General features: G+C 37.0%; 1 protein-coding gene across 2 annotated transcripts; it reads right to left on the reverse strand.

Moving 5' to 3' along the window:
* Positions 1-9839: 9839 nt before the first annotated feature.
* On the reverse strand, positions 9840-16898 carry LOC115420164 (probable nuclear hormone receptor HR38). Of its 2 annotated transcripts, none has more exons than XM_030135411.1 (7): positions 16769-16898; positions 14802-15640; positions 14423-14552; positions 14011-14174; positions 13706-13908; positions 13435-13613; positions 9840-13351 (listed from the first exon to the last, which is right to left on the reverse strand). In XM_030135411.1, the coding sequence occupies exons 2-7, from the start codon at positions 15636-15638 to the stop codon at positions 13089-13091; spliced, it is 1776 nt and encodes a 591-aa protein (XP_029991271.1). In that variant the 5' UTR covers positions 15639-15640; positions 16769-16898; the 3' UTR covers positions 9840-13088. The 2 variants fall into 2 exon arrangements, with proteins under 2 accessions (XP_029991271.1, XP_029991270.1); XM_030135410.1 differs by lacking the exon at positions 16769-16898 and adding an exon at positions 15890-15908.
* Between the last annotated feature and the right edge of the window lie 4306 nt (positions 16899-21204).

Consider the following 21204-nt stretch of genomic DNA (forward strand, 5'->3'; position numbering starts at 1 on the left):
ACCTTAAACCAATGCAACACCAAAATTGATCCAAAAGTGTCATACACAACAGTAAGACTATGTTACTGCGCTGTGACTTCCTTTATTTTTCATACTGTGCCTCATATACAGTACATGCTGTACATACTCTTACAAAGGTAAGACTGGGCGTTGAAAGCAGAGTATTTTCACAGTGAGGTATTTTTAGTGGAGGCTTAAAAAGCTTCTCCCATCACTGGTTTGTGGCGACCCCCAAATGAATTTCCTCTATATCTAACCTTTCCTTTGTGATTCATCGCTATTTATTGTAATATTATTCTCTGGGTTTTTGTATTTTTCTGTGAAAATCAGTTATTTTCCTATAAATTTACTGGTGAAGTAATCAATCAATCAAATAAATGTTATTTATATAGCACCAAATCGTAACAAAAGTTATCTCATGACACTTTACATATAGAGCTGGTCAAAACCAGACTCTCAAGCCAATTTACAGAAACCCAACAGAATCCCCCAGGAGCAAACACTTGGTAACAGTGGAAGGAAAAACTTCCTTTTAACAGACAGAAACCTGGAGCAGACCCTGACTCTGGAGGATGGATGTCTGCCTTGACCAAGTGGGGTTAAAGAGAGAGGGTAAAGGAAGAGAAAGAGAGAGAGAGAGAGAGAGAGAGAGAGAGAGAGAGAGAGAGATGGGGGTGGCATGGATGCACAGCACTGAACTACAGCTGATAGAAACTACAACAGCTGGTGCTAGTATAATCACCAATAACTAGAACAAATGTCCATAACTGTTAATACTACTTCTACAAATACAAGTATTAACAGTGGATGTACTACTACTGCAACTGTTAGAACAAATAACAAAAACCTCTACCATCTATGTAACTATACAATAAACACAGTCACAACTATATGGATAAATGAGTGATGACAATAAAGGCAGGAGAGAAGAAGGACCACAATAGCAGGTTCAGAGATGATCCAGGGAAAACCTGTGAGGACATAAAACACAGAGACTCCAGGGAAGATGGAGAGTCAGTAACATGTAGATGTTCACAAAATGTCAAAACAGAGAAAACTGAAGAAAAAGTGACTTTTTACAGCAAAATATACCTTTAATTGGACACAAAAACAGGTGTCTGTAACCACTGTCATTTGTCAAACGACCTGGGTTTTGTTGGTGACTCAATGTTTCAGAACATGACAATGTTTTCATGTTCATTACAGAGCCTCTGAATGTCCAAATATTACATCTTATGATGATGAAAAGCTAGGAAAAAAACCTACATTTTACCTGGATTATTTTAAAAGTAATGAAAGAATTATTGGTTGAAAAACTAATAAACCTTTTAAATCAGTAGGTGCTTATGGCCACATTGAGGGTTAAAGTCTGATATAATAACCACAACATGGAAAAGGCTGATTTATGCCAATTAATCAGTCTATACATCCAGAAAAGACACTACTAACTATTTTTGACCTTATTAGAAACAGGACACTTGTTGAATAAGTTAAACATCAATATTTTAATACATATTAATGTATTGATATATATTAATAATCCTGGAACTGAATGTGAAAATAAGAGCCTAAAATCTAGATGATTTCAGATGTGATTTTCACTTTTTGACCCATTATTTTCCCACAAAGTTGACAATTCCCATTGAAGGATTGATATTATCCATCAACCATTCTCAACATCAAGTTTTGCTAATAACAACAGATCATTAAATGTCTCTAAAAATCAAGTATCAGATCAACTATTAGCTTTTCTCATTCTTAGTTTCAATATCTGTCTTAATAGATTACACTTTGGTATTACAATGCACTTGTGTGATCAAAAAGCTTTCATAATACCCTGAAAAATCACACCGTGCTCATCAAACTAATAAAAAGTCTGTCTACAAGGTCATTGCTACTTTATTTCTGTATTTTACATTAGTCGTATCTGGCCTGAGTAAATGACAGGTGTGTGGAGATGGGCTACTGTGAACAGAGTTTTCCATGAAAATGCTTTAGTTGTCCTCTGGGACACAACACATATATACTGTTGGTATAGTGTATGTGTGGTGTTTTAGGTGTCCAGTCATGTGCTGAATGTGGCTGATACTGGTATAAAAATAGACCCACATTAAAACAGCAGGGACCTGTGGGTGGCAGACTTCTTTTCATGCCATCCGCTCCAGAAGGAGCCGGGGTTCTGGGCCTCCGTGTCAAGCCCTGACAGCTGAGTTTGCAGCCAGTACCTTGTGATCTGAGGGTTCGACTTCAGTCTCATTATGTAACTCTAAAGTCTGTCTGACACTCACAGAGGCACGTCTTTGTCCAGCCGCCTGTACTTCAAAAAGGTTTGACAACTCTGAGGCCAAAAAATACACCAGCGGTTCATCTAGAGGTACAAGACATTGAATAGACGTGATTAACACTAGAAGTGTCTGGGGTCTATATGGAGGTCCCCTATAGTCCACAAAACATGTCCTCTGTCATTGGTAAGGTTAGGTAAATGTCCTCACAAAGGATGGTCATTTATGCTCTTCCAGTCTTTATGCTCTCTATCAAACTGATGGTTGGTTTTTTCAGCTTCGTCAAGGCAAAAATAATTTACATTTCAACCCCTCGGTGAAAACAATATTAATCTATCAAATCTAATCAAATCGATTATATTGTCAACAGTTACTTTAACTGAGACTGGGTTGAACTCGTATTTCATACTGAATGAAACATACTTAAATCATTGATTATTTTTGAAAGAATTTCAGTAGAAAAATTCCAATGATCCAACAATGTAATCACGTAGGAATGAAAAAAATAGATTTTTTTTCACTTGTTTGAAAGTTGTGTCAATGATTTTGAAGTTACACCTAATTTTGCTTTTTTCGCAGGGTATTTTCATTGCACTATGTCTGACTGAATTTGAGTTAAATGAATTTTTGTAAATATTAATATTCTTTTCTAAAACAATTCAAGTACATTTAACTAAATGTCACCAAGTGCTTTAGAAAGATTGATGAAGTTAGTGAAAGGATTTTTTGGTGGGGGACTATGTGGTCAGTCTACTTAAATCTCATTTTTAGCTCAGCGGCTGATAGGGTATGAGCTACTGTGTGTCCACTGTTGTCTTCAGCGTCATCTTCGTGTTTGTCGTCACCTTCGTGTGCAATTTCTTCAAATATCTTCTCTGACAAAAGTACAAGTCAGCTTCATTTGTAATTTTATATGTATCTTCTTTGGCACAATGTCAACAAAGTCTGTTCACAGTTATGAGACATTTTGATTTTTGAATTATTTGCAAATTTTTGAAATATATAAAATTTGCCTTTACTTATAATGAGCCATATTTTGTTGGCTTATAACATGGAAATGGTTACAGATATCAATGTGGTTGCTACTGAGAACTGATAGAAAGTCATAAATGGACTTTGATTAAAATTGTTGAGCTCTCCTCCAGTGACAGTACCATCCATTTCTACTGGGACATTGTTCTCCTGCATTAAGACCACAGGACTCTAACATAGAGGCAGAACCTGACAACCTTGCAAATTCAACTTGTTATTGATTCTGGAACTTGTCGGTGAGCTACAGGGCCATCGATCATAATTTTTAGTTTATGAGAACACATTTGATTTGATTTGATGAAAATAAATTATAGTTGTTTTAGATCTTTAAATCTACTCAATAACATTAAATTCCACATTGTTCATTTTGTACCCCAGACAAACACAGAAATATTTGACATTTCCAAACGTATTATATTATATATAAGCACTGTCTTACACTGTGTGCATTTCTATTTTTAACATCCAGTCGTGCTTCCAGAGTTGTGTTTGATGCTGTTTAATGTCCAAATAAATGCTGTTTTACTTAATGGTCATAAAATTTTGTGGGGTTTTGATCCATTTTAACGATAAAACAAGACACAAGTAGTTTGTTTTAGCAGCTGCAGTGTGTGAACTGTTGATAAAACAAGCTATTTTTATTTTTGCTTTACATTACACCATGTGTGTGTTTGCTAGTTTACACATTATGTTTGCTCTGACCTTGAACCTCTACACGCAGACGCACCACACCCTGACCACCACCTCCTCCCCCTCCTCCTCCTCCTCCTCCTCTTCCTCCACCTCCCCTCCTCTCCCACCAACACTCTGCACTTGATCCCTGTGTTGGTCTCTCTGAAGTGTGCGTCCATGTGTGTCCGTGTGTGTGTGTGTGTGTGTGTGTGTGTGTGTGTGTGTGTGTGTGTGTGTGTGTAGGGGGGGGCTTTGCTGTGATGCTCTGAATAACTTCCGGGCAGGCAGCCAGGAACTGTCATCTGCCAGTGCAACACTATCCATCCTGTCAATCTTGTTTTATAATTGTAACATTCTCATGTTCTTCAGCTGAGCAGAGAAAAGTTTCCAACATAGTGAGACACACACACACAGAAACACCGGATGAATTATTTTTAAGGTTTACTATGCTTCTCCAGCTGAATCTTTGCTAAAAATAAATATGTTAAATGGGTTACCTCTCCCCATTTTCACTACCGTTTTATTAATGTCTTATCTTTTGTCGATTAATCATTTTCTTTAAACTGTAGGTAGAATGTTTTTGTCCAAACAGGTGACGCTGCAAAGGAAACTGGTTAGTTTTCTTGTTGTTTTTTTTCTCAAGAGTCTTTTTTTTCTGAATTCTTCTGTGGAGATGTGGGTTTGTTTGTCTTAATGTCATCTTAATAATGCAAAAACCACTGCACTAATTTTAATGAAGGGTGTCAAAAACAAAAACAAAATGTTATGGGGTTGTCATTGGCTCATGTCCTAAAAATTGGGAAAAATCTTTGAGCATGAAAACATAATGATTTTGGCTCTGGTATTTTTTTCAATATCAGATCATCATTATTAACTGATCTTTATCTTGGTTGAGCAAAAAGTAAACATGGAATTGTTACCCTACCCTACAGCCGATATCAACTTGAAAATTTAACACAAAGTACATGGGTAGGCCTTGAAATTCTAGATTGATTGAGTGATTTATTTATTTATTTATTTATTTTCAAGATTACTGGCGGAAATTTTTGTCATTTTCCAGGGCAGTTATTGTTATGTCACAAAGATGCTGATAATATTAATACTGAAATCACATCCACTCCATCCCACAACAAATGATAGAAATATAAATCAAAAGGAAGAAAATGTATTGGTCAAGGAGTTGATTTATAACCATAACTATATCTTTCTTCAATATATGTTTGTATTTATTGGAATTATTTCACATGGCAGATATGATCTAAAGAAGGAAGAATCTACAATCACTGAATGTCTTGTCAGTAACTTGATCTGTTCATGTTTTACCTTCAAAATTACCTTTATACAATAAAAGAATGGTTTAGTTATGATAGGCCAAATTATGTCTTCCAACCTAATATGCTGGTTTGTCTGATGGAAGTGGGGTGTGTCCCAGTATGTTCCATTCCCGATTAAACACTCATGTTCATTAACAGTGCACTGTAAAAAAAAAAAAAAAAAAATCTGTAATTTAACAGAATTTTCACTGTTTATTTCACAGATTTTTCCTGTATTTTTAAGAGACAGGAAAATATCAATGAAATGACAAAAATAGACTGTGATTTTACATGTCAAATGTAAAATAACACGAAAAAACTGTAGCTGAGAATAACCAAAAAATTTCAATTTTTTAAAAGAATTTTTTCTTTCACAAAAAAATACAGTTAAAATACATTTGCAAATGTATCATAATTTCACAAATATTTCTTTTCTATCTATGAGATTAAACTGTTAATTTAAAGTTTAATGCTGTAAAAAAATATCAAAACCAGATAAAATTACTGACAATTAATTGTAAAAGAAGTATTTGTTCTGTTAGTTTAACAAGCCTTGTTTGTTAATTGACAAATATCTTGTGTAATTACAGGAGGTTTCACAACAAAAATGTTGAATAAATGTATTTTTGTGAATGTATAACATGTATGAGCACTGATAAACTGTCAAAATACAGTTTTTATCAGTGGATTGTACAACTTAGTCTCAGTGAAAATTATTTATATATATATATTTATAGGTAATTTGATTGTTTTAATACATCTAAATATTCTTTATTAAACATTAAAAAGTCAAAAAAAATATACAAAATCTCATGTAAAGTTAGGGCAAAAAACTAAATTTTAATTATGGAAAATTACTGTATTTTTATGAGATGCTTATTTTCCGTTATTTTACAGTATTTTTTCAGCACCCCTGCTTACTGTTTTTTTTACGTTTTTTTTTTTTTTTTTTTTTTTTTTTTTTTTTTTACAGTGTGTGGTAGTGCGACATCAGTGTTATTGGAACTCAACTCAAGTTTCATGAAAATCAGTGCAGTGGAATGCTGCTGACAATTCACAGATAATCCATAAAAACATTAGAGGTCCACTGGGCCCTTGTGGACGTGCGTCCTGCTGCGTCTGTCTACATGTCTTTGTTGTCAGGAAGTTTCAGCCTCTTTGCACTTGTTCCTGCCTGAGCACTTGCTCCTTCCACACCTCTTTTAACATCTTCTGGTGCCGAGCAACATCATCATGACAGAAAAAAAAACAGTGAATCAGCTTCAATAACTTCAAGGTTATAAGCACTGAAACATGACAGTACTGTCAGAGTGGCTGCTTAATCCCCAAGGACACAGTGAGGATAGCCATTAAATGTCCATGTGCAGAGCAAACTGGTTCCCACCTTTCCTTCCTCTGCTCTCATGAGACTGATAATTCAGCCATATTACCAGTCACTTATGAATTTAATCCTGTGGGGACTAAGAGCTTAGGTTGTTGATGTGCTCCGTACAGTTATCACAGAGAAGGCATGAGCAATGACGTCTGCTATCTCATTTATCAGCAGACTCTCTTACAGAGAGAGACCAGATCCAATTACAGAGGTTTCTATGGGCTCAACAATGGCTCACTATAAATACACTCACAGAGGGTTTTCCACACTCAACAACCCACCCACACATACGCACATACAAAGAGCGAGTGCACAAGTGACTGTGTTTGGACGAGCGTTGGGTATGTGTTCACTACTGTCATCATTTCTGTCTGGAAATATCACACATGCCTCTCATACATCCCCAAATAGGTAGACACATAATCTTAAATTCTATTCCTGGGGGATTCACTAACCTGCTGTCGAAAGAAAGAAAGAAGATCCATATCTGTGAAATACAGTGTGTGCAGCTGTGTGTATAGGTGTGTGTGTGTGTGTGTGTGTGTGTGTGTGTGTGTGTGTGTGTGTGTGTGTGTGTGTGTGTGGAACTTGCAAAGGTAAAGTTGAGTAAATAGATTAGAGAAAGAAACATAGAATCCCCTCAGAGCACTAAACGGCTTCACAAAGTTATTTACAGCTCAATCCATCAATAAACGACAGGTGCAGCATCCTCACAAACAAACCTATTAGCTTTCCTCCCGCTGGAACAATATCCTCTCCAGTCATCAGCTGCTCTCTTTCATACAGACATCTTTGTAAAGGAGCAGCACACTTTTTTGTCTGTACATTATTTGCGGAAAATTCTATGCTTTTAAGACAGGAAAGAACCTTGGCAAAAATGTCCCTATTTATTTATTGTATGAATGGCTGTGTAAGTCAAATCTCTCTTAAATGAGCTACATTTCACAGTGAAAGAGCATTAACAATGAGTTATTTGTTCACTTTCCTGGTTCTAAGTCACACATCACATGACACACACACACACACACACACACACACACATCTTTTTCAGTCAAAACAGATAGCGTTTCTCAGGCAAAAAGCTAGAAAAACCCACAGGAAAAGCCCCAAAAACCGAAGATTTTCCCCAAGGAGTTTGAAGAAGTTAAAGGAGAGTGAATTATTACACTACAACCTACTATGTGGATACAAGGAAAGACCAAAATTAAGATCCAATTCAGATATAGGATAAACATTCTTCTTTCCAATAACCTCAGGCAGTCAAAAAAAAAATCTATAATTGCAGGCAGTATAAGCAGTTATTTCACATGACCCGTGTGTTGAAGTGTTCAAAATTAGTAATGGTCTCAAGACCATTCTAAAGACCACCTTTCGAAGGTCTCAGGCTCGTGTCAGTCTTGAGTGTGTTTTTATTTGGTCTTGTTTCAGTCACAGACAAACAGGACTCAGGATTTTATTTCAGGATCAGTCTAACACTTTTGATTTATTTCGCAACATCACAAATTTGGTTTGAAAAAAATCAATCTTCAAAATTCCCCTCAGATCCAAAACTTTTTGCCAATTATTGATTTGTTTTTCCACAGGCTGCCTCTACTACTCACTGCCAAAGGGAATCATCTCACCCCTTAAACCACATCAATCTTTAATACATGAAAGTCTTGGTTTGACAAGCCCATGTTATGATTCCAGTCTAGGCTCGGTCTTGACTCATTCTCTCCCTGTCCTGGTCTCGGTTTCAAATTGGTCTCAACCCCTCAAAGTCTTGTTGCAGTCAGTGTCAACACACTCTGGTTTTGGCTCTGATTTGGTTTAGTATAGGTGGTCTTGACAAAAACACCACCAGTATCTCCATTTATACTGTGGACACTCAGTGATGTGACATAAACATTGAATTCTGTTGAATACAAAAATAATTAAGAGAGTCCTCAATCAACACACCAACATACAAGAAATAATCTTTTGTAAGACTAATAAGTTCAAATAAACATTTCTACTTTTACTAATTTTTCAGAGGTTTACAGTTTAAGGGGATATACATGCATCTACTCTTTACCAGATTTATAACCATTTATGCCATAACAGATTTTTGGAAAATTGGAAAATTTCCAGACAAGTAGGACAGTTAAATACATGACTCACAGCTGCAGTACTGGTCATTTTCAGATGTAACTCAACTGCTCTACTCTGTGTCTCAGTACTGAAAAGTGTTTTCATGTTTCCTTGAAACTATGTCGGGTCATCTATATCTGTATTTAATCATTTGATTTGAACTGAGTGGAGGAAGCTGCAGGAGAAGACTTTAACAATAGAAAAATCACTTGAATACAAAATATGTAAAAGGATTTTTCAGAATGGCTTATTCACACCTATGGTTATATATAATGTCCTGTTTTATTCATGATTTAGTGCTTTTGTCCATGTGGAGATGTTATTAGTACATGAGTATAGTACTGTGCTACACCATATAAACATATAATATGTTTATTTTTTGGGCTCTTTAAGAGAAAAAGTTAGAAATATAAGCATCAACAGTAAATAAACCCATACATATTTCTCTTTGACAGGTAATGGAGAAGTGTAAAAGCTGCTTAAAATGGAAATTGTTTGGTAAAGGGGAAGTAAACAATGTACTTGTACTTTTCCGATTAAATGACAGAATATCTTACTATGTATTACAAACCAACTGATTCATTTCTGTTTTCTGTGTATCTTCGTAGTCAGTAAGTCAAATAGAAAACCTGTATTTCCTCAATTTGATTAAATCAAGGCTTATTTTACTTGTAATGTACTTTTCTTTACATTTTGTGTTCGATGGACTGTCCAATTCAGCAGTGCACCAGCCAAGTACATACATGAACATCGGCATGTTTGTGTAGCAAATCACTGTGACATGTGAGCTACATATCACAGGTTCGAACATAATGTCTCATGTCTGCAGGGTGTTAGGCTTCAGTTCTGAATTTAGCGTCCTCCATGTCAGGTCAGAGGTCAGAAGTTTAGGGGGTGGGTGGTGGTTCCAGAGGGTACATTTCCACTTTTGGAAAAAGTAGGTGTTAGGAAGGGAAGCACAGAGTTCAAAACTGGGACAGATTTACAGGGAGATGGATTTTCAGCTTTGATATGGATGTGACCACTGATTGCAAACTGTGACACTGAAAGTCAAAAAGCGCAGGAGATGAAAAATGCTTTTATTACAACCAAAGAAATTGCTGCAGTCATTCAAATCCTCCTCATGCAATTGTTCTCATCTGCTGTTCCCATTTGACTCAGCTTGCAAGCTTGCCATTTTGTAATATAATTAACATCTCAATGCAAGCTAGCTTTTCATATTGCCTCCTCCTCTTTTCTCTCCTTGTCCCTTTTTTCCACTCTGTCTGCCAGCACCAAAATCCAGATGACCGGAACGTGGTGTACAGTAGGATCGGGTGTCGAGCGGCTGAATGTAGTCCTTGCTGTGGCTGAGACTGGCACGGTGTCATCTTCCCTTTGGTCAGGGCTGTTGCCAACATTAACGCCATGTGTGACAAAACAACACAGACTGAGTGAAGAAGAGATGAAGGCCTACTTTTGGTCACTTTTCATCACATCATTAATGTGTAACAAGCTGCTGCAGCAGAGTGAATGCTGTTTTAAACAAGGTTAAGCTTTATTTCCTGAAGTGTGTTCATTCTTTGATTTTCTGGTCTTTCCCTTAAGAGCAAATCTGGTGATGTTTTACATTGTTACTTATCAATATACTACGCAGAAAGACCAAAACCATCAATTAATGATGACCCTATACCTGAAAAAAGTGTTGGGCTTAGGTGCTGTAGTTGCAGATTCTTCTCCCAAAAAAATCTGATGTCATTTGATTATAAAATGTGCATTCATCTTCACATACTTTGGATTATTGCACCCTTGATTTGAGGGGGACTTACAAGAAAATCTGACATTTTTAAATACTTTCAGACCATTATTACAATATATACAATATCTGGGTAGAAAAATTTGAAAAAGATAGACCAATAGAAAGCCTCACTAGGGATTTTTAGATCTGCTCACCTCGTTGTAAATTCATTTTGTTACATTTTACATGGATTTTACATTAATTTGGCTCTACATGTATTTGGAGCTTTCTATATTTACCTGTATTGTTAGGGCTAAAGCTTTATTTATTATTATTTTGTATTACAGGCATTTATTTTGTTCTAAAAACTATTAACAGTGAACAGACACGTAATAAATTAATAAGATAGTGTGCACAGATCTTAACCTGTGGGAGATTTGGGACTCAAACGTTACATAAAGCAGCCTCCGCTACCACCATCAAAACACCAACTGAGGGAATCTGTTTTTCATCCCTCCAGAGTTCACACACTGCTGTTCTGGAGTCATGCAGCACTGCAGTTCTGACTACAGCATCAAATCTGCAGCTGAAAATAGATCCACACAAATGCACTACTTACTACTGTTTGAGTAATGTCCAGCTGTTTAAACCTTTTTCCATTCATGACTATTTTTTCGCTTTGGCTAATGGGATGGACTAAGACATTGGTAGGTTTGGTCTTTTCATGGGATTAGTTTGCAGAGATATGGGATTGTTATAATTTTTTTATGTGTGTATGAGCCACTACATACAAAATGCTATAGAATATAAAACATACATCCTATGAGATTAGACCCAGAAGACAGAGTTCTATTTTGACTCATATCATTTCTAATTTCCATCAGTTATAATTGCAAATAAAGAATAAAAACAGGAAATGTTACTCAAATATAGAATAATTAATACCTGATGAATATGAAGTCTGAACTGACCAAGGCCACAACTGATCTAATATATCCAAGAAGACAAATAGAGGTGTATTTTCAAAAAAAAAAAAAGATGTATTATCAAACATTTTCTCTTTCTGCATACTTTTGCATCATGATCATTACAAAAGCCATACTCTTAGTTCAAACAAATGCTTGAAAAAGAACATGTACAGAAGGAGAAATAGGTGCTCATATAGTTTGAACACTGACGTGCTCTTAGCTGCTCATTGTAATATCACAATTCAGCGTGAAGTCTTAAGATTTCTATAGTTCATTCTGAAATGAGTAAAAAAAAAAAAAAAAACAGATAAAAAAAACTGCACAATGTATTAGAGAATGGAAGACAGTAGCAGAGACATTTGCAAACACAGATGAAGGTTCAACACATGTAAGGTGCCATGTTTGTATGTAATGACCGAAGACAAAATGTCAAATGTCTGCTTATGCTTTTCAGTCCTCAAAATAGCTTGGGGTTACTTGTGTAAAATTCTCAAAAGCATATATTGGATTTACTTCCTAATATGAGAGTTTGAAACGTGTTCTGACTTAAAGCTAATATCAACTGAGACAAATTTAATTATACATTTCTGTGCCTCTGAAATATGTGAACAGGACTTCCTCCTTGTACCTCTTAAACCACCTGTCATCACATATGGCCAGCTCCAACTCCAGTTTAGCAGTGTGAAATGTCACTTCAAGTATTGTATGCTCTTTATCAAACAGTGCTGACACCTCCATACCTCACACATTTCGTAACAAACCTGGCACAGACCTCTCATCAAAATTATTAAGAATAACTTCAGTGGACATCCACCGATTATGATAAATGGGCTCACTCCCTGCGGTACCTGAAATAAAAATTCACTTTGTGCCATTTAGTGAGGTTCAGGGAATGAGGCTTTTTGAAAGGCACTTTCATTCATTAATTCCACTTTGAGGAAAAAGTATCTGGGAAATGTGGTTGAACAGGAAGTCTGCCAGCATCAGCCTTTAAAAGGTGTTACAATGGCAGCAAAAGAGCTATGGCAAAACATGTTGATTAGCTTAAGGCAATAAGGTTAATAAACTTTGGTCCAAGACCTTCCACAGGAACTAGATTCAGGAGTGAAACTAAATTTTGTGTTCCAAAGAAATAAGTACATATTTCTGTTTTGAGTATAAGCACTTCTCCATTTAAGAAACAGTGATTGTCTTTGTATGCTAAATTATCTACTGCCTTCTTAGTGGGATCAAAAAGCACCTTCAGAGCATGTTTTTTAAGGGATTAGTGTGTTTCTTTAGCTTTTAGAAAAAACTGAATATGTAACACTGCAGTGCATTTATCCATTACCCAACATTCATACATCTACCACAGCAATACAGTCATTTTACAAATGCACACAAAATATGTATATATTTATATAGATATGTATATAAACTGTGTCCTTACTGTTATATCAACTCAATCTCAGCTCTGTCTGAACTGACCTCATACTGTATGTGGTACTAATACATGTACCATATTAGAAAAATAATCTCAGCTGGTCAGACATTTGTCAGAAAAAGCTGACGCAGACGTCAGCACCAGAGTTCAATAACAAAATGTCAGGTGATTTCCACCTCTTTTCTGTCTCTATATTTTTTTCAGAATGGCAGAGTATCCATAAAGATTTTGTCCACGATTGGTGGAGGCGGGACCAGGTCTTCTAGTTTCAGGTAGAAGATACGCTGTAGGCCCTGTGTGCAGAGAGTCCGCAGCTCAGGAAGTTTCCCAAGAAGACGAGAGAGATAGTTGGGGTGGGTCCTGCTCAGTTCTGACCCGTTTCCACTCACATGCTCCCTCAAACAAGTGATAAGATGATTCTGGAACTCCTCAACCCGTTTTGGCTCTTTAAGGCCGTGGCGATCTAAAGACAAAGGATGATCATATTAGAAAACTCATCCTGAAAATGAATATGTTTAAAACGTGAACGTAAAGAGAGGTTCTTACCTGTGATGATAACAAGAGCTGAGAGGCAGGCAAACATGGACACATCCAAGTTCATACGATGGAGGTTCTGGGAGAAATCCATGATGGAGTCAATCCAGTCACCAAAACTACGAACACACTGCTTTCGGTGGAGCACCACTCCACTGCAGAAGATCAGCTTGTTCTTCTCTGGATTTGACCTGTACAGTTTGAATCCATTAGTAACATGAATAAACAGGAATATTGAGAGAAGCAAGAGTTGTGATGTTTTTATATACTGTATGTAGCCAACCTGTATGCCAGTCTGAGGATGAACAGCTCAACAAAGGCAGATTCAAGAAGAAGCTCCTGGTCCTCGGTGCAGAAATCTGTGAATCCTGGGATAGTTTCAGCCCAGTTCCGTATCACATCCAAAGTACCGGTTAGCAGGTCGTAGAACAGCTGGATGTCACCAGCATCTTCTTTCTCAGGCAGGTTGTCCACTGTCTCCTGGTACTAAGAAGGGGAAACAGTGAAAGGTCAACAGATGCTGTTAGTTCTTTGTTTTTTTTATTATGCATCACTGGTTTCTGGACAGGACACGACTCTTATATTTACCTTGGAGTAATCAAGCTTTCCAATATTTGGGTTTGAGTCTAAATGTGCCCGGACAAGAGAGGAAATGATGTTGACGCTGGGGGTAGTGGATGAAGCTTCGACCACAGTCTTGGGCTTGGAGGGCAGACGTCCCCGACGCCCTTTGAGGCCATCTGTACGAACAACTGGGAGGAGAAAAAAGGGGAGGAGCTCTTAAAGCACACACTTTTGACTCTCACATGGCGTCCCCGCACTTAAAAAACAACTGCCCCGTTAGTTTCAGTTTTCCTTTTTTCTGCAGCTGGCACTGTAAAGCTCTGGTTACATACAGTATATCTGCCAGTCCTAGCTTCAGTTTCACAAGACTGTCACGACAAACCATCACCATACATTAGTCACTTAAAAGCTTTAAAGGAGTCTGACATCACATTACCTTCTTTGACCATTCCCACTGCAAGACATTTCTGGAAACGGCAGAACTGGCAGCGGTTTCTCCTCCTCTTATCCACTGGACAGTCTTTATTGGCAAGGCACACATACTTTGCATTTTTCTGAACTGTTCGCTGTTAAAAAAAAAAGGAGAAGCAAAACATTACAAAAAAAAAACTTTTTAAGTTAAAATTTAAAACAAAAAAAAAAAAAGAAAATTATTGTAACAAGCACTTTAGGATGAAAAAAATAAGTTCTCAGTAATGCAAACTATGTAACTGTGTTGTATTGATGTAATTTTCACTGATCAACCGATTTAAATGTATGTACCACTCAAGTAATTTTTTGTAGGATAAATGTCTGAAATGCTGTTGGGCCTCTACCTTGAAGAAACCTTTGCACCCCTCACAGGTGCGAACCCCATAGTGTTGGCAGGATGCATTGTCACCACAGACTGCACAGCGACCCTCACTGTTTGCTGGGTTTTGAGCTTTAGGAGATGTGAGAGCTCCCTCCATGACTCTGGGGCTTTCCAGAGATCCATGCTCGCGAGACATGGGGGGGCAATGAAGTGACAGCACATGCTGCTGAGGGGACAGGAAGTAAGAATCATCCTGGCTCGGCTGAGACTCCTGATGCTGCCCCAGGGGAGAGTGCTGCTCTAATGTGGGGCTGAAGGTAAAAAAGGAGAGCTGCTGGGTCATGGCAGCCTTGTCAGAAACAGAGGACGAGGGGGTGGTGGAGTACGGACTGAAAGGGGAATCCCAGACAGGTGCAGCCTGGGTCTGACAGCCTGGTGTTGGAGGGGAACCAGCAGCATAGATTGGGCTGCCATAATAGTCTGAGCCACATGATGACAGAGTTTCATCCAAGCAACTGAGTGCAAAGGAACCTGGGTAGCAGCCATACACCTGGAGATCATCCAGCTTGAAGGCTTGGTTCTGCATCTGAGGGCTGGAGTTTTCTGCAGCTGCTGCTCGACTAAATGAAGCTGTAGAGATGGCCGGAGAGGTGGTAATCTTGCAGGAATAAGCATCGAACTCCCCCATGTAACCATTTCCCACCAAGGTGTTGATGCTGGGCAACGAAGATGCCGACAGCTGGTCCTTTTGGCTACTGATGTCCATCACCAGTTTGGCACTGAGGTCAGGATTTAAGAACTCTGAGGTGAAGTAGTTGTCATGAGGCAAGGATCCGTACTGGGTTTGTACACAGGGCATCGCTAGGACAGCAGAAAGTACATTAATTATTGGTCAGTCTCAGTAACTATGCTTATTCAAGTTGGATGAAAAAGTTATGGTTAAACACATCCAAAACATATTCAAATCCCTTTAAATTACTCTGTACCATGTAGAACTTCAATATTATGAATACATAGTAGGATTTTCCTGTTTCAAGACAAAAGTAAATGAGTGGAAGAATGGAGTATCCTGGGTAAGAAGTTGTTAACAGCTTAAGAGCAGGTACTTACACATGCAATAAAGTTCAGATGCTCCTGTAAATTAGACATTTCTGAAATCAAAAAGGTTGGAGTTTCTTAATCCTCTGTCTGTGATCATCCAAACGGTAGCCTGCATTAACACCTTCAGCATGGATTTCTCCAACATGCCATTTCTCACGCCCTGGGCCTACCAGTCGTCCTCAGAAAAGGCAGATACAGCTCCAGCAGAGGAATCAGATATTGTCAGATATTGTATTACTGGCTGTTAATGCTCTGAAAACCTCCTTCAGTGGAGGGCAACCCTCTTTTGCATGGGCTGTACCAGGGAGTGTTGCAGATTGTATTTCAGGGTGGGCTCAATGCCAGCTGAAATAGGAAAGATGGCAAAGCCTGGTTGTGTGTTTGTTCATGTGTCAGTGTGTATTATGTGTGTGTGTAAGTTTGGTTGTGTCAATAGACGTGAATCTACAAGCTTTAACTGCCTCACTCAGGATTTTCAGTACAAAAGCTAACACCTGATCATTGTTGATAGTTTTTAAAACTCTCACCAGTAGTTTAACACTTTTGTTCAACTTCTGATAAAGGATGCAAATTTTACAGTTTTTAGAAAAGTGTCTGTTCAACTTTTGACAAGTTATTTACGTTCGTTTTCGCTATCATCAGTAATCTTAGAGTAAGGGTTTTACTACCAACAGAGGAAGCTTTCTATTTTAAAACATTATTTTAAATCAAACTCTGAAATTAACCAGTTAGATAATTAGCAACAGATGATATCCGAGTAGAGCTCAAAGTTGTTTCCAGTGAGCACAGTTTGTTATAGTCATAATAAGGCGCAAAGACCAGTATTGTTAAGACTTCCGAAGTAAATCAGTCTATAAGTCACATGCAAAAACAGCCACTTGAACTCACCTGGTTCAAGAAAATATCCCGCTTTTGAGTCTTTTCATTTAGTCCACTCGAATAAAAAAAGCAGTGTCACCTCAGTCAGCTGCTGCGGGCACACACACTCATTCAAACACACTCACGCGCACACACTGGGTCAGACCGACGCACTCTGCTCCATACACTCTTGTTTTATTTTGGCTGCGTCGACAAAGAGGCGGGCCTTTGCCCATATATGGTGAACGGGGCGGTGGAACGTTCCGGGTGGCCGGCCAATCAGCGCTGGGATTGACACAGACGTTCTTCCGTATGACGCACGTACGGGATTCCATTGACGCAAAAGCCGGGGGAGCGTGCGTTCTAAAAATAAACCGAAACGACAGCGCGGCTCACGTGGGGCTATAACTGGATGAAAAAATTCTAAAAATAACGACTGTTTGGAGGCGCGGATGTTAACGATGTTTAATGGAAAGGAAGGTTAAACAGAGAGAGAAGACACCTTGAGGATTAAGATTTTGTTTTCTTACCCTTTTCCTACCTTCCTCTGTTAAGTTAATTTAAGCACATGGGCCCGAAATACTGAGGAAAAAATAAACCCTCAGTGTAAAAATCCCATGCATTTACTGTGTTACAATAACATTTCCTAATATAGCCTATATTGCCACAACAAGTAGATTTTCAGATTCTTCCTCATCTACTCATTACTAGTAAAAGTCTTACATTCACAGTGTTACTCAGTACAAGTAGTAACCAAAAAGAATCAACAAGTCATAAAGTATTAAACTCGGATGCTATTCATTAGAAAGGATCTTTGCAAACTGTGACATTGTAACTGTCACCATCAAACATATGTAGCAAACACCATTTCAATGATATTATAGGCAAGGCAGGTTTATTTATATAGCACATTTCATGTACAAGACCGTTCAAAGTGCTTTACATTAAACATTAAAAGCATTACAGCAGAAGCAATAAAAAGTAGAGGCATGAGAAAAACAAACAAACAATCAGATAAATAGATAAAAACAGATCAACAGATAAAACAGACAAGCAGATAAAACAGATTAAAACTTTTAGCTTAAAAGGAATTACACTGTATATGTCAGGAAAAATGAAATGGCTTTTAATCTTATGAATGTGTAGCCAATTTTATGTAACTCTATATATTACTGGGTATATTGTTAATACAGTGCTGCATCAGATTATGTGAGTACATCATATATTTTAAAGGGGCTATATGTAGTATTTCTACTTTCAAAAAACAACCTAAAATTATCATTAAAATTAAAAAATATATATGTGCTAAAGATGCCAATTTATTGGACAGGACACTTCTACCATGGTGAGGAAAATAACACTGTAAGAGCTTTGACCAAAACGTGTCAGTAAGTGGCTAGATGGAATGAGAATTGCTAAAAAACAACTTTTAGAGCCAAATAAAGTGACGAAGTGATAAAAGCTAGAAGCACTGTTATTGTTTTCCCCACTGGACACAGCTCTAAATGAAAAGAATGGAGTTTGATGCCGAAATCACAGCATTTCTCTTACATCGGTGAGTTTGATTATGAGGCATATGAACGTATAAAGTTATTATGTGATGTTTTTATCTTTACCGTTTGTTGATCCATGGTTCAGACTGAACTATGACAGTTCTCACCTTTTTGGATGATTCCAAATAGATCTTTAGTGTAGCTATTGAACTCAAATAATATGGAAAACAGAAGGGGATTTGTGGTTTTACTGTAGACAGAGTTACGCTAACAGAGATAGAATGTAAACTATCAGTTGACAATGCACGTAAAGATTATAAGACACAGTCTTATTTGGACCAAAAATGATCCACTTGACTTCACCCTGTTGTTAGATTTTGGAATATCAATATAACATATAACCCATTTAAAACTTAACTGTAAGATGTGTAGTAAAAATAACAGTATTTCCATTTGAAATCTAGAGAATTATGAAGTAGGCGAGGAATACTCAAAGTAAGTAGAGATACCTCAATACTTAAGTACTTAATTAAAGTACTAGTTTTACTCCCCAAATGCTTTTTGATTTGATTTGATTTGATTTGATTTGTAAGGGACAATGTGCAGTTTTATATGAAAATCATGCCATTTAGTGCATTGTACCAGGTTTAGCTTAGGACATGCACATAGTAATACTGTATTACTATTACTATTACTATTACTCATAAAATGTATGTATGTGTGATGTATAAGTAATACATCACACTACATACATTTACTAATACATTACACATACATACATTTTATCAGCAGCATAAGTATGTGTGATACATTGCTGTACAAGGTCAAACAGCATGTGGATTAAAGAGTCAGAGTGAGAGTAATTTTTGGCAGATTTTTCAGTTTAACTATAAGATTATTTCACAGTGTAATATTTTGACCTTCATGTGATATGTTTGGTTTTATATATGTTTCTCCTGTGATTAAACCAGTCAGGGCTAATGAGGTGACTGACTGATATTGACTTTGAAGTTCTTTCACTGGCTGATATGACTAACACCTCTATATAAAAGACCTGCCAGTCCAGCTATATACACATACCCTCTGTGTTTTATTCTCCAAAGGTTTATTCTGACCTAGGAAATATGTTGATTGAACAAATATATACTAGTAATTGAAGAGATCATTTCGCGTCGTAGACCAAATGTCATTAGCAGGCATTACACTAATGTGCATCATGCATTTGACAACTGCAGTTGCATACATTCATTTGTCAGCAACAGTCTGAGCATCATCCAATACTCTCTATGTACACTTCTCCACAACAACCCAAAGATCCAAAACACAGTAACATCTGACCCCTCTCAGGGGATCTTTGGGTGTGATCTAGTTTCTTTTTTAAGTTCGAAGAAAGTGAGAGGGATCATTTGGGGTGAGAAGCACTCAAGCATTTCCCTTTGGAGAGAAAACCCACAGCTGAAGTCAGACACACAGGCCAGCTGCACTTTGACAGAGATCAGGGTTATGGTTGCAATTCAGTTAAAGCAAAATGCACAATGTCTCTGTTTTTCTCAGTCATTGTTTTCTTGGAGACATATGATTGCATTATGACACTTACGAATTTTTCTCCTTTATTTATCTGCTCACTGCTTTATTCGACTTTTGTAATGAAGATGTGATGAATTTACACACAGTCTGCTCTTACTGGTTTTATTGAGGGTGTGAAAGTGCAGTTAGAGAACATGTTTTTGGACAATAAGCATTCAGTGAAGAACAAATACTCAAATATGTTGGGAATTAAAGGAGACATATGCAAGAATTTCCAGAAGCGTCAGTTAAGAAAAATGGTATAGTATAGTATAGTATAGTATAGTATAGTATACTATAGTATAGTATAGTATGGAATGGTGTCTATCTATCTATCTATCTATCTATCTATCTATCTATCTATCTATCTATCTATCTATCTATCTATCTATCTATCTATCTATCTATCTATCTATCTATCTATCTATCTATCTATCTATCTATCTATCTATCTATCTATCTATCTATCTATCTATCTATCTATCTATCTATCTATCTATCCGTCCGTCCGTCCGTCCGTCCGTCCGTCCATTTATCCATCCATTGGGTAGAAGGTACATGATAACGTTACAATTAATTGATAAATCAACTTAAACTTTCTTAATTATTTCATTCTATTTGCAATGAGATAGTCTGAGAGATCATTTTTGCTTTATTTAATCAAATCTTAATAAAACATCAATATAATCATGTGAATTAAATATAAATAGTTTGTGTTGATTCAACATGATTCTGAAGTCTGATGTGTTTTTTTTGTTTTTTTTTGAGTGTATATTGAATTTTGATATATATATGATTTAGGCCGTCTGTGGCTGAAAGTACTGAAATTATTTTAACAAAGACAAAAATGGTTATGTGTGATTTCCCAATCAGTAACATAATATTCACATGTAAGGATGTACCGGTTTTTCTACTTTCTGAGGGGCATTTTAACAGACTGTGTCCTTGCTTGCAATACAGTATACGGTAAAAAAAAAAAAAAAAAAAAAGTAATAATAATAATAAATGATTGATTCAAATTAATCAATTCATGTGACTTAATTCAGTCTTCAGTCAGCACATTAAAATATCTTTAAGATACACAAAGTATTATTTAGTATGTAGCTAAAACCATTTTGTGTCTGCTAATTTTTCCACCAACTCCAGCTTTTGTTACTTCCTCCTCATCGTCTTTGACCCTGTGTTTGTCACTCCTACACGTGTGATGTATATACAAGCGTGTGACACACACTATACATCTAACAAACCCTTTCTGTTGCCACTTCACTATCTGTGGATTAATCCTCCTCCTTTCACGCCTACTTCAATCCAAAGCTTGTCTCACTCTTTGGTATTGAAAAGATTTAAGCTCAGATTTTAAAAAGACAGTGGTTACATAACACATTACATTTAAATAAATCCACAAGT

This window comes from Sphaeramia orbicularis, chromosome 5 (assembly GCF_902148855.1).
Source record: "Sphaeramia orbicularis chromosome 5, fSphaOr1.1, whole genome shotgun sequence".
NCBI classification, from domain to species: domain Eukaryota; kingdom Metazoa; phylum Chordata; class Actinopteri; order Kurtiformes; family Apogonidae; genus Sphaeramia; species Sphaeramia orbicularis.